This window comes from Phasianus colchicus, chromosome 5 (assembly GCF_987193195.1).
Source record: "Phasianus colchicus chromosome 5, bPhaCol1.hap1.1, whole genome shotgun sequence".
NCBI lineage: Eukaryota > Metazoa > Chordata > Aves > Galliformes > Phasianidae > Phasianus > Phasianus colchicus.
In genome coordinates, this window is record NC_143440.1 from 50,919,273 (window position 1) to 50,936,952 (window position 17,680).

Genomic DNA, 17,680 nt, shown 5'->3' on the forward strand with positions numbered 1-17,680 from the left:
CCGCTATCCCCCAGCCCAGGCATCGGGGGCTTTGTATAGAACCCATTCAAACCACGCGTAACCTTCCGCCGCGGGGGGGGGGAGGGGAAAGTAGTCCCTTCGCGCCCTCCTCCCGGGCCGAGCCGGCGGCGGCCCCGCGGCCTGTGGCGTTCCCTGCGGGCCGCGCCGTGCGGCGAGCAGCCCGCCGTGCCCCCGCCGCGCTCCGTGAGGAGCCCTCAGCCCAGAGGCACTTGCGGGCGGAGAGATCCCGCACGGCGCCCGGCCCGGCGCTACGCCTCCACCTAACCTCACAAACGGAAGCGCCGGGCCCCGGCGATGGACGGCGGGCGACAGCCAATGAGAGAACGGGATGGCCTCCCAAAATGTAGGCTGGGCCAATGGGAGCGCGGGTGGGCGGGGCCGAGAGACGGGCTAGCAACGCAGGTTGAACGGAGTCCCAGCGCAGGGCTGGGATGAGCCTCAAAGTTCGGGGCGATCGCGGCGGGGGATGTAGCGCCGCCGCCCCGGCTCCCGCCCGCCCGCTGCCGCCCGCCCCGCCCGCCCGCCCGCGGCGCCTCCCCCCGGCCCGGCCCGCCGCCCCCCTCAGTTTTTAAACTCCTCTCTCTCCCCCCCTCCCTCCCTCACCCCCCTCCCCCCGCGTTGTTCTCCTTCCCCCCACCCCAAATGCCAGCCATGATCGAGAAGGGCCCGGAGGTGTCGGGGAAGCGGCGGGGCAGGAATAACAATACCTCCGCCGGCGCGAATCATAACAATAACGGGAATAACAAAAGTTTGGCCGCTGCCCCCAACGGGAACAGCAGCAGCAACTCCTGGGAGGAGGGCAGCTCGGGCTCCTCCAGCGATGAAGAGCACGGTGAGCGCGGCGGGGCCGGCGGGCGGCGGGCGGCGGGCGCGGCGCACGCGGTAACGCTCTCTCTGCTCCGCAGCCGGCGGCGGCATGAGGGTCGGCCCGCAGTACCAGGCGGTGGTCCCCGAGTTCGACCCCGGTGAGTCGTTGGGGGCGGAACTTGGGCGAGGGCGGGAGGGTGGCAGCCCCCGGTGTCCCCGCGCGGTTCCCCCCCCCCCACTCCCCCCCCGTCTTCCCCCGCGATCGCACCCCGCGTGGGCTGACCCTCGGCCTTTCCCGGGGCACCGACCCGCTGCCCGGAGCCGCGGTGCGAGGACGGAGCCCGATGCTTTCCGGAGGGCGCTTTGCGGGCGGCACCGGGAGCGGGAGGCTGCCGGCCGGGAGATGGCAGTTGGCTAACCACCTCCCCCCCCCCCCCCCCCAACCCCCCCCTTTTTTTTTTCTTCTCCCTTCCCAGACTCGTGTGTTCTACCAACTTATGAATGCCTTTGTACCTATCTCGGTCCATATTTTTTTAAATTTTTATTATTATTATTTTTTCCTCTTTCTTTCCATGAAGCCCTCTGACTTCCCCCCCAGAAATATTTCACATTCCAGCTATTCTGCTGCAGCGCTTTGTAAGCTAATTTAAAGTGGTAGGAGAGCAAATTTTGAGCAGACAAAGGAATTGTGGCTGTACGGAGAGGCAGGTGCTGGCTGCACGGCACTGGTGATGCATCTCGGCTGTATCTGGGCGCATAAAGACAGCCTGGTGACCTCCTTAGTTTGAAATGTAAGCGAATTTTGTTGCATTGTTCCTTTGTGACCTGGGCTGAGGCTACCAAAACCCTCCTTCCATCTGGAGACCTCGCGTTTGGAGTTGTCCCTCACCTTGCCCAAACTTAATGCAATCCGCCGTCCCTCTCTCTTAAAACAAAAAGAAGGATTTGGAAAGCTGTGGTGGCTCCTGATCGAGTAGCCCTGACAGCAACTATTGTGTGCGTTTGGGAGGAGCGTTCCTCCTGGACGCCCTCGTGCTGCCTGCTAATACGTTGGATGCCCTTTTATTATTATGTGGCACATATATGTCTATTTTAACTGTTAGCACTCTCTGGAGGTGAATGTGTTTTTTTTTTTTTTTTTTTTCCTTTCTCAACTTCGGCATTACTTCTATCGATTTACAGTATGCTTCTTCCCCGTTCCTTTCCCTGTGTTTCTCACAAAACCCGATGTAAGCTCTGGGCACATGGGAGCTCCATGGCTGCTGGACCAGGAGGAGGAGGAGAAGCTGTGTGGGTGTTGGTAGTTAGCGGCAGTTGACACGGTTTTTCACTCTGTAGGTCAAATGCAGCATCACTGTAACGCACCGCGCACCGCGCACGTCGTGCTGGCTATCAGCCAGGTATTGCAACAATACTTGGGCTTTTCGGTCACCCCCGTAAATGATGTTCTTTTGTGCAATTCATTTCTTTAACATAATAGGTGGGGGTTGGGGGGTGGGGGGGGGAAATACAGCATGCTTCTTCCTCTCTATTATGTGTTCAGTTATACATTGTTCTGATTGTAACTTTTAGATGTGCTGTGACCTATGCATAGGTTATTACTTTCTTCACTTTGTGTAGTGAAAGGGTGGGGGAGTGTGTGATGTGGAGAAACCACCTTTTTTCTGAGTAAATACACCTCAGCACAGCTTCAGCAGGCATGCTGGTTTGGCTGCACAGTGGGCAGCAAGCCTTAAGTACATCCACCTTGAGTGCATAAGCAGTTTTCTAGTGACCTGAATGGGCACTGCATCCTTTCTTTACTTCCTTCCCTCTCCCCCTCCCCCCCCCTTTTTTTTTTCCTTTTTTTTTTTTTCCTTTTTCTTTTTAAAAAAGTATACTTTGCAGTTAGCAAGTTTCAGGTGAACTTTTGTCTGCTCGTGTACTGATGCCAGTGTTGCCTGGCAAATTACTCAGGATTAATTTTTTATTGAATTATTCCCTGAATTCTGTGACTTCTCAGTCCTCAAAGCTAAATGGCTGTGGTATGCTTATGGATGTGCCTCTTTCTCACTATTTTTAGGAAAGCAGATCCTAAATAAGCCTGAAAGAAACCCTAAGCATGTCTGAATACACTGCACAGAGACCCTTTCAATGAAACTGTCCCATCTTGCTGATAATTTTGAAGTTAAATGAGTGGAACGGTGTTATCAGAGCACGAAGACACTGTATCTGTTTCTTGGTAGGAAAGTTAGGGACTGGTTGACCGAAAGATGCTAAAATTTGAAGGTTACTTGGTGTGGAGTCCTGGTGGCTTTCACCTTCAGATTGTCTAGTGATAAGATGCACAGGGCTCATGCTGCTCCAGCTGTGTGTGAGGTGAAACATGGCATAGATTAGGGGGTGTGTGTGTGTCTCTCTATATATATAAAGAGAGACACACACTGAATTTAATGTTCAATTATAACTTTGGTTAGACTGAAGTGTATTTGTAGTGCTGACTCTTACATTACCATTCTTACGTGGATGTTCCTCTGTCCCCATGCATAAGGGCAGAGAAAGCATTTCATTCTGTTTATTTCTGAGCCACAAGGTAGCTGTGGCAAAGAGCAGGGAAATGAGGAAAGCTTTCTTGAAATCTTTGTGTGAGGCCAGGGGGTGCAGAGAGGTAGGCAAGGCTATGGCTGGAGTACAGAGAAGGGGGTGAGGCTGTGGTGGGATGCCAGTTCGGGCCTCATGAATTTAATACCTGCAATGCAAAAGTACTGAGCTGAAGGGGCTGAAAGTGGAGTGTTTCCACAGTTCTTGTCTGGGTTCACACAAGAATGGTTGCCCAGGACCTTTCGGTGTGGAGGACAGTGGTTGTCTCTTGCTGGAGCAGAGTGCAGGGAAAATGATGAAGGACTTTTTCTTTGTGTTTCTTTTTTTCTTAAACCCAGCAAGTTTTTAATGCCCTGTGTGGCCAGGGAGGGGCTGCGGGTGCATGAAGCTGGCAGCCTGGCTCGTAGCCCCTCAGCTGCCCCTTTTGAGGTGGCAGGGCCTGCTCTGGTGCTGGCAGGGCCTAGGGCTTCCTCGCTGCCTGCCTTCTTTCCTGTCCCAGGCCGCCCTTACTTTGGAAACAGTTCTTGCTGCACCGATCCCTGCTTCTCTAGTTCTCTCAAAAACAAGTCACCCTGTTTCCTGTAGTGTAGGACTTACAACTCTGTTACCATTGGTAATAGAGTAGTTGTTCACTAACAGTGAGGCTTGTGCAAAAGTAGCATTCGTATTTGATGAGCTGATGTAACCAGGGAGGAGAACAGGCAAACTTCTGGGCTGAAAATACTATGCCAGAGCTTGCTAGGATCAGTAAAATTTGTACTTCAGCTGTGTTTCCCTGTCTGGATTCTGTTTCACAAACATAACATGAAAATTTGCTGTCACCTCTCCTGTGCCTTCTCTTATTAGAGTTCATAGTCAAATATTTGACTTCCACCTGAAAATCGTGTATGTTGAACAAAGGCTGTTATCACCAAGTCAGCATTTCTTGCGAGTTCTCCATCTGAGACACTGAGGATTTTGAGGACAGAAAACTATTATGGTTCTTTTAATCTATATATATGAAACCCACGTGTCCTATTAATGGAAAAACTCGGTGGCAGGAAACATTGCATATCCTAAAGCTAAATAAAAAATCTTTCATATGGGGAAATACTAATACTGTACTTGACCATTTTACTTGTTGCTTATTAATTTATATGTCCTTACTGCTGAAGTATTGAAAATAGGAGGAAGAAAACATTAGTGAGTGCTTTAACTCAGACAGGGAATACAAAGGAAGATGAAAGCTTGAATAATTTTGAGGAGTGTTAAGCCTCTCCCTTTAGGAAGTGATCTGTTCCATATTGTGGTGTGTGTTGGAGGGCAGATCAGCACTTTTTTCTTCTTTAGAGCACTACAACTTTATATTTCTTTCTTCCTCATAACTTCATTTTTTACTGCCATCACATTGTGTGTCTTTGAATATCATTTTTGCCAGTCATCTTTGGAAAGTAGAAATAGATGAGGAAAAGCTGATTCAGTTCAACACTGTCCTGTTGTACAGATCCAAAGTTGAGCTGTGTCTTCAGCGACTTGTTTCCAGTACTGATCTCTTCCTGTTATTTCTTTGTCAGTTTAAACAGTGGGAGGAAATATGCTATCGTACTTCCAGACCTAGGTGCCTACTGGAAGGTGCTCACTGCCACACATCGGTGGAATCCTTGAGGATCTTGTTTTCTGTCCCACACTGTTAGCTGTACTGCATGCTCCTGTGCAACCAGTTGGTATCTTCTTGCTTTCTTTCACAGCCGAGACTATGCTGTTTCAGTGTTGCAAAAAGAAGAAGGGGGGGGGGGATGGGTAACACCCAAAAAACCTTCAAACAAAGGTTTTTGTTTCTAGCAGTCAGAAAGTGTTAATGCAGTTAGCTGAGAAGGAGAGAAATGCTGTCTGCTGCCTCTGATCAGAGTGCTGGTAGGGAAGTGGTGGTGGTGGTGCTGTGTCCTGTAGAGGGAGGTGCCTGGGGGGAGTTGGGATGCATTCATCCAGCTCTAGCTGTAAGCATGGCCACCCTCCCTCTGTTTGGGATCAGAGGTGGAAGGTTACAGTGGACCAGCCCCTAGATGGTTGACACCTTTAGAATAGCTGTATTTCTTTCTTTGTTGTAGGGGTTAGGTTGTGTCTTCAGCTACTTGGCAGGATTATCCAGAAAGGTGCAGCTGAGTCATGGCTGCAGGGGCACCTATTGGGCTACACAACAGGGACTGCCACTCATTTAACAAGGGATTGTTAAAAGGCCCCATATGACTTGCACTTGGCAAGCCCAGCTCCCAGCCAGCTTGTTCTGTTTCTTTGTTTGCAAATAAAACTGTTAGTCCTGTACCTAACAGTCTTAATAGTTTGCAAATAGACTGAGCACCCAGTAACTGTAAGAGAAAATAGTGTTTAGATAAGTGGACTCATCAGAACAAGAAGCAGAAAAATAGTGTGCTCTTTAAGTGATGTTGGGATCGACATCTAAGCAAGTGGAAAAGGCGCAACCACGCTCCTGCTACTGGAAATACTGGTATCCTGGAAGGCTATCTCATTTCCTCAAATGGCTTTGCCTTAAACACAACAGGCAGGAACTCCCTTAGTTAGCAGCAGAGTGTTTGGGAAAGAAGAGAGATTAATGAGGATGTTTGATCTAATCAGAAATACCAAACAAAAATATACTAATGACCAGTGTGTTTGGGCTGACCAGAGGCCATGTAGTTTCTTGATCAAACCTGTTGTGTCTTGATCCTTTCACTGTTACCTGAGGAGACTTGCACGATCCCCAAAAACAGTGTTTTCCCACTTTGTATATATGCTTGGAAATGAGGTGGTTGGGCTTTTGGAAAAGGGGAGAGCCCTATGAATTCTGGAGAACGTGATTAGATTGTGGGTCTGTTTGGAGAAGAATGTGCACCTAAAACCCTTAAGCTTTGTTACAACATAACTTCCTACTTCCTAACTTGAGATTTTAGATGGTATTAAGTGTTTTAAATTCTAGTTGACCTTGTTCTCTCCTGCCCCCCCTGTGAAAGATTTAGCTACTGTGGCTTGTCTTTGCAACTTCTTGCTGGGAGATGCCTCCCCTAGTTGTAGTTTGCTTAGCCCCTTTCTCCATCGTGGGCTGTATTGGTCTTGCCCTGCTCCTGCCACAAGGACAGCTTCTTTGTACTCCCTGTACTGCAGAGCAGACAAGGAGCTCCTGTTGAATGCCATTGCACAGAACTTGATTTTTCAGTTATCTCAACCCCATCTTGGTGTAAGTGGTTCTTAAGGCCAGGCTGGTCCCTGCTGCCCCAGGGGAGGGGAGATGGCTCCTGTCTCTCCTTGCTGTGCTGGTAGCCCTGCCTGTGGCTGGGGGAATGTCTCTGCCAGTCTTGTTCCTCATCAGTACATGAGGCTCACACAGTTACATGGCAGGCAGGAGGGGAGAGTGGGGCGGGGGGGGGAGCTGCCTGACCACTTCCATGTGAGGAAAGTGGTGGTCACTTATAGATGCTGGCACTATTTTTTGTTTTAATTTATTTACTTAAATCCAGGCTGGAGACAAAGGAAAAGAGAGCTGAGCTTAAATTGAAGAATTTTTAATCTTTATCTGGCACCCTAGCAGGAGCACAGCTGTAATTTGGTGCTGTACCTCTTACCTCTGAGCTTCTTTCCCCAGGGGGACCATGTCGTAGTCTGCATGGCTCCACAGTTAGCTTTCACCTCACCTGCCTGTCCTGTGAAGGGTGCAAAGATCCCTTCTCACCTCATCCCAAGGCAGGGTTTCAGAGCTTTCTTGTTCCTCAAATAGTACAGGAAGTCCCTTCCCAAACCTGAATGCTGTAGTAAACAAACAAATCTCTGGTGCAGCCAAAGCCTGTGGCTTCCTTCCCTGCCTGGCACATGTAGTGTTTGTATGGGGAGGTAATAGCTGCCTCATGCACTGAGAGATGTATTAATGGCAGGACTGGAGTTAATACTAGGTAGAGGGAATGCTTTGTTCTTCGTAGCTGGTTCCTGCTGCTTAATGAGTTGCTCTTAAAACTCTTGTTTTCAGCCCTGGTTAGTTCTGTGACTTGGCCAAGTGAGAGCTTAGAGCTCCCTCTGATTAGTCATTATAATTAGCTCAGAAATCTTTGCCTCTGTGATCAAGGTGCACTGTATAATGCGGCTTACAGTGGGCTCTAGTTCTGTCACATACATTCAATGTGCTATAAATGACAATGCATTGTTAGACATCTGTATGTATTTTTTTTAACCTGTATTGCAACTTTAATAAACTTCATTGTGAACTAGGCAGGTAAATCCGAGTAATGGCTCCTCAGATCCATGGTACTTTGTGTCTCCACTTTCCTCAGATACAACAACAGCTGGTTATGATAACGACTCACCGTGGCCACTGTAAGTCAAAGGCAGTGGAAAAGCACTGACTGATCCCATTGGTGAGGCTGGAGACTGAAACAGAGAGAAAACTTTGTGGTGGCAGAAAAAGTGTGCTTACTTCCTAGGAAGTCTGTACCACTGTGTGCTGGAGGACCTTCTCTTTCGAGGCTCTGATTTGGCTGTGTGACATGATGAGCAATGCCATGTTCTTAAGTGTTTAATCTCAAAAGAAGAGTTCGAAATGCAGTTCTTCAAAATACAAAATTGATGAGTAAACTGAGGGTGATCTTAACAATGCTTTTATAAGGAATCTTAGATTAGGTTTCTCTCCACAAGATTTAATTTAGAGTTCCACGTGGAAGTTTTGACTTCATTTTGCTTTTCGAAAGTGCAAGAGGATGTGCTATGCTATGGCTTACTGAAGGCAGCATACTCTAGAACTGGGTTGCTTTTGTGCTCCCATTACAGTTTGTTTTGAAATAGAACAGACTGATGTGACTGCTTTTAAGTATTGTAGTCAAACTTGCTAAAATGGCTTCACTTCTTGCTAAAGGGTTTTAGACTAAACAAGTGTGTTTACCTTTCCAAGTATCTTCAGAAATTCAGCTCTGTGCAGCAGTTAGCTCTTTGAACTTCATAAAGGAAGTATTGGTAAACGCTGCCTCTCTGGGGGGAGGAGGCTGCAGCAGTGTGATAAAATGGCAAAAATCCCCTCTTAGAAGGAAATTGTTCTCTATGCTTCCCCCTTCAGCACCATCTTTCAGTTGTGCAGGTCCCTCTGGGGGCCATCAGCAGGGTTCCCCAGGTATTCTGTGCATGTGTTTAACTGTGTATCTCTAGAAGAATGCTCCCCCATCCATCAGAGACAGCAGGAAAAATCATTTTGGCCTCAAAGTTAATTCAACTTCCTTGCTACCTGCCTTATTTCTGTACTCTAAGGCTGAATGGATTTTGTGAATAAATCTCTCAATCATCTGGAGAGAGCCTAAGGCTTGTGGTGTAGCTTTCGAATGGGAGGGATAGAACCATGCAGCTGTCTGTTGCAGACCTGCTGTCTGTAGGTATCTGTGGTAGCCCATCATGTGCACTTTCAGACAAGTAGATGTCTCATCAGATTGGGCTTTATCTTATGTAACTATTTCCATTTGTAAGTTGGGTATTGAAAATAATTACCAGTGTACATGACTTGGAATTGGTGACTTGTCAGACTGCTTAACCCTCATGTGAAAGCACTGCTTGACAAATGTGGAATCATACCTTTGGCTTCTGGGTTCGGAACCCCCAAGTAACACGTACAAACAAAACTGATACTTGCTTAATGTTCAGCCTCCCCTGTTAGCTGTTTCATGGTGAGAGCCCCAGCAGAGGGGCTGCAAATGGCCAAAGGTTTGGAAGAACCGCTGCTGTGTCAGAAATGGTCTTTCCTTTTCAACTGGGAAGCCAGGACTGGGAAAGTCTGGTTTACATAACAGCATTGTTTCAGAAGTAACTCTTTACTTAAAGCTTGCATTGAAATGGGGAGCATTTCTGTTTCTTCTCCACCCTTTTTGTTGAGGGTGCCCCTGTTTGTGCCTCTGCTCTTGTTAACAGCATCATTTTGAGTTTCGGGTGTGTACTGGGGGGAGGGTTGCTTTTTTTTTTTTTCCTCCCCATTTTGATTGTGTTAAGAGCTATCTTTCCCACATACCATACAGCCGTTTGCTGGAGTTGCATTGTTCTGTGCTTTGGTTGCTAACAGCTGTGTAAGAAGCTGAAAGTGCTGGATCTGTAATCCCACCTTGTGGTGCCACTCACCGCATACGATCTGAAGGTGCCAGCAGGCATCTGTTCCCTTTCTGACAGCCCTCTGTCCCTGTGAGGATGTGCCAGGTGCAGCATTACTGCTGCTTTGGTGCTATTCTCTGTCTGTGAATCCCAAAGGTGCCCCGGTGAGACCCTCTGCAGCCACCAGGCGCTGTGCACGGCAGTAGCCATGGGAACACAGGGAGGATGACACAAGTTTAAAACTTCAACTTGTTGCTAGGCAGACCCAGCTCGATGTGGGGATTAAGTAGTCTTAACAGCAACAATAAACCACTTCTGGTATTCCACCTCCTGTGGAGGGAAGGCAGCTCGATGCTCCCCACATTTTGTCTTCATCTTTGAATGGACAGGATCAAACCTGTGATGGCAGGGTTCACTGGCACCAGCCAGCCCTTCCGGAAACCTGTCCTGGATACCTGTTAACAGAGACACAGTGGCTTGCTGAGAAGAGGGAAGGGATGGGGCAGAGTTCTAGCAGGTCAGTTTTTGTCCAGTGTTTCTTTAAAGAACAAAGTGCTGCAAGGTAAAGCAATGTGTCGTCCCATGCAGAACTGTTGCGTGGCTCATACAGTCTAAAAGCTGTGGCCTGCATTAAAATAGATACTGCTAAAAGTGACGTATGCTCTAAACAAAGGTCACAGGCTTAAAATATCACAAGATTGCTTCTAAACTCTGGCTGTAAAACCTTAAAATTATGGCTAAGTCAAGATAGACACCTTATGAACTCAAAATGCTGTTGCAGACTGTGTTAGCCCAGGTGCCAGCATGTGTTGGGTGAGCTGGGTTAGACCTTTTAGCTTGGGCACTTCTGGTAACTCAGCTTGTGTTTTGGCTCATCCTGTTTAATAAACAAGGGCAGCATTCCCTCGCGTTATTTTTGTAGTTGATGCCTGACAAAGGATGTATGGTAAATTATAGGGACCTGAAAGGGACTGCAGACTCAACCTCTAAGGAGAGCTGGGCCTCATGCTCCTTGAGGACTGAACTGCAGTGTGCCTTTGTCTCTGCACCTGTTGGCTCCCTGTACCCAAGCAGTAATTGGTTCTGCTATGGCTACTGGTTTAAATGGACCTTTTTATTTTATAAACATTTGCTGTGCAGTAACTGTCAGTCTTGTTGGAATAAGGCCATCTATAGAGATGCTCCCAATTACCACCTGCTCTTTTTCTTAGGAAAATACACTCTTACCTAATTTAACCTCCCCCAGCAACTGCTTTGAAGTTGTTTTCCCCCTTCACACTGTGGCTCACTACTGCCCATTTTCCCTTTGACCACTTGAACAGACTACAATCGTCCTAGCCTGTCCTTCCAGAAATTACTTGCTTTTGAGGCTGAAAAATGGTTGCATGGTTTGTACCCAAATATTTTTGTAGTCAACTCATTTAGAAGGTTTCTTTCCTTTAATATGCCTCCAACTTTTTTCATCCCCAAGTTGCTGTTTGTGGTTCTCCCACTTCCATTACAACTAGTGTACAACTTGCAGATCCTATCTGTCCACCTTGTTGTCAGCCCAGCCCTACTCTGATTTCTGCTCTCTGTGTTCCCAAGACCTCTTACCGTGTGCTCTGTCACTTCCTGAGGCACCTTCTCTATATCAGCGTTGTTCTCTGAAGTTCCCTCTTATCACTTGAGTGAATAACTGAGCCTTAGGATGGTGGGAGAGCACCACCCGAGAGCCCAGGGTTGTGACAGGGTGGGCAAGTGCTCTGTAGTACTTTCTTTTTCTTCTATTGGCTTGGTTGCAAGGCTCAGCTTTGGATGTGTTGAGCTTGGTGGTGCTGGGGGAGGAGAACAGCTGGATCTCATCTGGTGTTCCCATTGCCTCCCTTCTCCTGGTGAGCTTTGTGCAAATATTGAATGACTCGGGGGAGAGGCTTGCTGGTGGGAGCTTGGTGGCAGAGGGAAGGTTTTTCAGAGCTGTCCTCTGGCTTCCAGCCTGAGATCTGAGTTGCTTGGCAAATTGCTTCCTTCTGTGTGTGCTGCCTCTGAGGAGCAGGGCTGCTCTCTGGGAAAGTGCCACACTGTGCTTTAATTCCTAATGTATTTTGGGTGGGTTTCTGGTTCTGTAGATTTAGTTCTGAAGGTGCTCTCCTCTGAAATTTGGTTTGGAGAGGGAGTGCGTGGGATTGCTTTATTTTCTCAGGCACCTTCAAGTGAGGCAGGAAGCTGTCCTGCACATGTGGTACAGATACTGTCCTTACAGTGCAGCCAGGACAGGCACAAATCCTGCCATCCTGCCAACGTCCTGCAAATTGGCAAGGGTGTCTGGTTGTGTATTCGGGTAACAAATCACACTTTTCCTTTGGCACTGAAGCAGAGGCGGTTGGAGCTGGTGCTGTAAGTGTGCATAGCTGGTGCTGTGGTGCCGGTAGTGACTGAGCAGCATTGTGTGCTGGTCTAGGAGCAGAGCTGTGGTAGCTTGAGATGGGCTGTTTTTGTTTGAGAGAGCAGGTGTGTGCTGGAGTAGCTGTGTGAGTGCTCGAGCTGCATGAAGCCTGTGTGCAAGTAGTTAAGTTAGGCAAATCGTGTTTTTTATTGCAGCAGTCTTGCTGAGGCTGTTTTGGAATATAAGGGAGAAATAAATGCAAAACTTTGTAAACCCTTAGTAAAAATATTTTTAAAGTTCAAGGAAATCAATGAGGCGTTGGGGGAATTAGGCTTGGCAACAGTCCTCATTGCTCTGAAACTTGCAGGGAAGGGACTGTTTCACATCCTCTTTTCTAAGTCCTTGCAAAAAGGCTGTGGGACCGGACTCCAGCCTTCTCTTCAAACCAAAGTCTCCAGCTCAGCTGGGAGGAATGCTGCTCTGTCTGGTTATCACTTCTGCCGGCAGCTGCCTTTTTGCCCAGAGCAATGCCTGCTGAGCAGCAGCGTGTCCTTTTGTGGCAGCTGGAGACAAGGGAACTACTGGGTGCAGCAGCACTGCTTGCTAAATGATTTTGGTGTCTGCTGTGGCAGAGGGTGGGAGTAGGTGTAATGAGCTCCTGTGGAAGAGCTGAGCAGGAGACACCTTTCCAGTGACTACATACTGTCTATATATATATATAAAAAAAAAAGGCAGCATGTTTAACTTGCTGGAGCTTGGACCAAGCTTGGGGCAGATGCACTCCTAGACCATTCTTAAGGCGGATAGATGCCTGCTGAATTGTTTGTCAAGCATGAGAATGAAAGGAAAAAGGCTGCATTTAACCGTTTTTGATGATGTGTCTTAAAAATAGCTTACATTTCTGAAGTGAGCAGCAGTTGTAACCAGGGTTTTAAAAATTGGCTCAGTGCTTAGAAGCCATAGTGGGAAACACCTGTGCTGCAATACACCATGCAGCATCAAGGGAAAGAATGGTTGGGTGCTGCTCGCTTACTGTGCTGTTGGTTGGCTGCTGAGGAGGTTCTCCTTGTGTGCTAGGTTTGCCTTATTGCTGCTCAGTTCTTGCTTTTTTTCATCAGTAGAAAAAAAAAATCACAGAATCATAGAATGGTTTGGGTTGGAAGGGACCTTTAAGAACATCTAGTTCCAAGCACCCACTGTAGACAGGGACACCTCCCTCTAGGCCAGATTGCTCAAAGCCCCATCCAGCCTGGCCTTGAGCCCCTCCAGGGAGGGGGCATCCACAACCTCACTGGGGCAGCCTGTTCCAGTGTCTGACCACAGCCACAGTAAAGAATTTCTTCCTAATATCTAGTCTAAACTGGCTTGATATCTGTATTTAACTGCTCTTCAAGTGACGCTGAGCCTCTGGAGCAGGAAAGAATGAATCTAGTTTGTCTTAGCTCAGTTTTACCCATGTGGAGCTGTGGCATGCAGTTGAGACACCGATGCTGTCTTCAGACTAAGGAAGACACTACTGCACTAATGTGCTAATTTTATACTCTCACTTGGCAGGTTGCCTTTGTAATCAAAGGGCTGGAAATTTTTCAGTTTGAACAAAATGTTCTAAGTAGCTGTTCTCTTGGTAGAAATGGATTTGGTGCGGATGCTACCTTCAAAATAAATCCATCTTTCCATATCTTCTTGGGCGCAATATTTTTAATTGTCGTTCCCTTTCTGACTAAGTGAAATTGCAGTCAAGATCTGGCTGAGACTTACCTGTGGGGTTTCTTGAGCAGAGCTGTATGTCACTGATCTCTGCCCCTCTGGTGGGAATGGAGATGGGGGTGTTTTTAGAAATGGTGGTTCTAGCAAATTTCAGTGGGATCGCCCTATTGTATCATTTCCACCCCGTTTGGTTAATAACTGTGTACAGGCTTGGTATGGTCAAAATACAAAAGCTTGGTTTGGGCATTTGCTGTATTCTGGTGAGTTATACAGTACCTGGCATGTGGGAAATTGAGTTGAGAGTTGCTGTCTGCTTCTCATCAACAGTGTAATAGTAATTAAAAACATCTCTTGATTCCTTTGGGATTTTTGTCCTTGGTTTTAGGGAGTCATTGAACGCTGACTAGGGAACATATGTATCCAGATTTTTTTTTCCAACTGAAATATCCATGAGTGCACAACAGTCACAGTGCGATCACGTTTTTAAAGTGGTTTGAAATGAAATGTTAATTCAAAGGCCATGTTCTGTTACTAGAAAGCTTTAAACAAATGGCAGAATTGCTTCCAGGTTGTATGAAACTTCTGTCCTTCTGCTGCCTTTTTAAAAAGTATTTTCCAGTATTTTTCAATCTATATAGATACTATAATGAGAGCTGGCTGCTAAACTTTGTTGCTTTGAGTTTGAGATGAAACAAAGCTCTGTATGCCATATGTTAAAAGGACAAGCAGATTTGACAACAAGAATGTGTTCCATCTCCTTGCATTTTGGCAAGGCTCTGTAGTCTTGGAGGCTGGCTGTAGGGAGGGGGGAATCAGGGAAGATGCAAGAGGGGCACAGCTTCCAGCTCTGCTAACCTTGCAAGTGTTTTAGGAGGGGGCAAGAAGAGGAGAACCGGCACAGAAGGATGGAAAGGTGGCAGTGGAAAAATCCTTTTAAATAAAGTCTCATGCTCTCAATGTTCTCTTTGAAAGGTATTTTGTGTTCCCGTTCTTTTGTTGTTTGGTAGATTAAATAGGTAGTTGCCAGCTCAGGTGGGTGTAAATCTAACCTTCTTGCCCTTTGGACAACACAATCTTGAGATGTATTTCTGAGACAGGAGATGTGAACTGGAGAGGTGGGAGTGGTGGAAGGGAAGCTATGTTCATGACAGCATCTCACTAGTCAAAGGCTGCTGTAGTTGATGACCTTGCTGAAGTGTGCTGGCTGCAGAGTGGACTGTTACTTAGTACTGCAGAGCTGGGCTTGGCAGTGTGGTCACCATGGAGATGATGACTGTCTTGCCATGACCTGTGATAAAGGTGTGCAGGGGGTCGCACACAAGCAGTTCAGCTGTCCTGGCAGTGTGCATTCCTCTGCTGTTCTGAAGCCAGGCAGCGTTCCTTTGTATCTCCAATGGGGTGCAGGGACCTTTTGTGTAGTTCCTTGTGCTGCAGCAGGCCGTGAGGGAGCCAAATGGCCGCTGGCTCTGCAGAGCACATGGCAGCCAGCTGCAGGCAGAGCTGAATGGCGAGCACTGTGCCAGCTGGCCCTTGGCACAGCGCTTGGCTAAGCAGAGATGCAAGGCCTGTGCTCTGCAGGGTCAGGTGTCTAAATTCACCTTTGAATGGATCTCCTCCAGTCCTGTCTCTTCAGGTGAGTAGGACAGGTCTTGTTCTTCTATCTTTATGTACTTTAGTCCATACAGCTTCTTACCTAAACATTTGTTTGGCTTAAAGGGTCCCTATTACTCTTTTTCTTTCCACCTCCAACCTCTTCTTTCTCCAGACTCCTTTGCCTGTCTGTATGCTACAGCTGCTGCCTCATCCCTGAGTTGCACAGAACGCAGTATCTCTTTCAGGTGTGGAAATAGTCTGTACCTGTACTCCTGGAGCTCTGTGAGGCTGGAATGGGGCCTGCCTAAAGTGATCACCTAGGTCATGCCAATTCCTATGCCTCATTCCATGCAATGACTCAACCTCCTGCTCTGAAAAACGAGTAACACAGCAATCGCTCATGTGCCATGCTAGTGTGGTGCATTCATTGCATGAGCCTCTTCTGCTCCTTGGTGTTCTTTCTGCAACAGGTGGTTATGCTGATGCTTAATTTGGCTAGGCATAACCAGGGCACTCTTCTTTAAGAGTAGGCACTTTATGCTAGCATTGTTAGGCACAAGATCCCTGTCCTACTTGGATCACAGTACTGTTATGCTCTGTTATTTCACAGATGTGTCCATGTCAAACAACTAGGGTGACAAAGATCTTGTCAAAGCAGGTGTTCAAGTGGCCATTTAGCTTGCATTGCAGTGAGCCATCTTCATGTAACCACAACTGAGTGAATCAGAAGTGCCAGTGAACTTTGGAGGTGATAGGAATAGAGCTTCTGAATAGAGTAAAGTAAGTTTTTGGCTGTAGCCAAGCTGAGCTAGAGTTAGTGAAGCGAGCAAGGGGATGAAATAATGATCGTGGACAGACCCTGAAAAGGGCTGGATGAGGGAAGCTGTCAGCTCACCAGAAATGGCTGTTCTGTGTGGTTGTCTGACTAATTGGCAACGATAGGGGAAAAAGCACGTAGGACACTGGGATTTTGTGGCAGTGTCTAAAGGGCTTGGGGGCTCGTTTGACCACTGAAGCTGGTTGATCATTTCCTTCCAGTGCTTAGAAATGTAATAAAGGGAGAAGGTGGGACATTGAGGGGAGAAAAATAATTTGCTTTCCCTTTTTCAGTTGTTTGAGGCTTTGGACTGTAGGATTATAAACTTGTGTTGGGATTAGAGAAAATGGGTTCTCTTGCCTTCAGAGTTCATGGCTTTTGGTACCTCTCTCCTCATAGGGAATCATGGGACACTCGTGTGCAGTGGGGAAAGTAGCCATTATTCATAGTTAGGGCAGGTCTTTCAGTGCACAATTAATCCAGGTACTAAGGTGAGTAACGCCTCTGTTCTGCACGTCTGTTCTTCATAGCTGACTCTTAATTGAGTTCTTGTGGATCTTTTTCTGTTAGCCCCTAGCTGGGTCACCCCTCTTAATGCTTATGCAGTGTAGGTTGGGCTTAGATGAATGAGAAACTAGTTGAGACTGTTTTAGCTTGGTATGCAGATATGGTGATATTTCCTCCCCTTCCTCCCCCTTCTTGTCCTTGTTCTGAAAAGCATTCTCCACTTGATTTATTATTATTTTTTTATTTATTTTTTAAAATGGGGAAATATCAAGGCTCTTCTTAATGAGGGCAGGTAAGCTTGGATTAGGTTACTTTGCCCCACAGCGAGCAGCACTGACATCTGAAGATAAGTGGGGGGGAGGAGAAAGCTCAAAAAAAGGGCTTGGTTTCATGAAGCAAAGTCACCTAAAACATTGACATCTGAGACTCATTTCCACTTGGCATAGTCTGTGACAGGTGTTTCACCATAGGAAACTCATTACTTGACTTCCAGTGTGACCTTGGGCAGAAAGTTGAACCTTTTAGTTTTCCATTTTCTGTTAAAGCTAACTGTTGTTCAGCATGTGGGTGGAGTGGAGAAGTAAGCTAAAGCATTTCAGAATAAACCAGACAATGTTTTACAAAGCAGGGCTGGAATCCCCCATATAATTTGGTGGCAACTAAGATAAGGGAGAGAAGATGCCAGTGTTTGTGGTCTGTCTTGTTAACGGGATTGATGTATCTGAAGTCTAATCTGACCACAGTGGATTAATTCATATTCTGAAGGTAAAACGGGGAGAAATTTTCCACTATAATCTATCCTGCAAAAGTCAAAAGCATTTCTTATGGCAGGATAACTAAGGTGCATTAGCTATTCCACTGTGAATTCCTGGTAGAGACAGTGTGCTATAGTTTTACTGCAAAGCAGGTGCTGGGCTTGTCTAGCCATTGCAAGGAGCTGCCTGTAGGCATGTGCCAGGAGTGGGGAGGGGGGAGAGAGATCTCCTTAGCAGGGAAGGCAGGTGCTAGGTTTGCACCTTCTCTTTCAGCCTGCTTGGAAGAAAGAGGGATACATAGCAAATAAATGTGTGTTGAGGTTAAACTCTTTTGCCAGACCAGTGCTATGCGTTATGAATAGCACTGACTTTTCTCAAAGTTTAATCCTGTCCCTCTGCTTTTAATTGAGTAATGAGGGCCTGGAAGGCTTCTTAGGCTTTCCA

General features: G+C 47.1%; 1 protein-coding gene across 1 annotated transcript in view; it reads left to right on the forward strand.

Moving 5' to 3' along the window:
- The first annotated feature begins 283 nt into the window (after positions 1-283).
- The window catches only part of RCOR1 (REST corepressor 1), an 82,989-nt gene continuing 65,592 nt past the window's right edge, over positions 284-17,680 (forward strand). Inside the window, exons 1-3 of the mRNA XM_031592965.2 lie at positions 284-364; positions 671-853; positions 927-986. Of these exons, the coding sequence (XP_031448825.2) occupies positions 316-364; positions 671-853; positions 927-986 (292 nt within the window). The 5' untranslated portion in view covers positions 284-315. The remainder of the gene's footprint in view (positions 365-670; positions 854-926; positions 987-17,680) is intronic.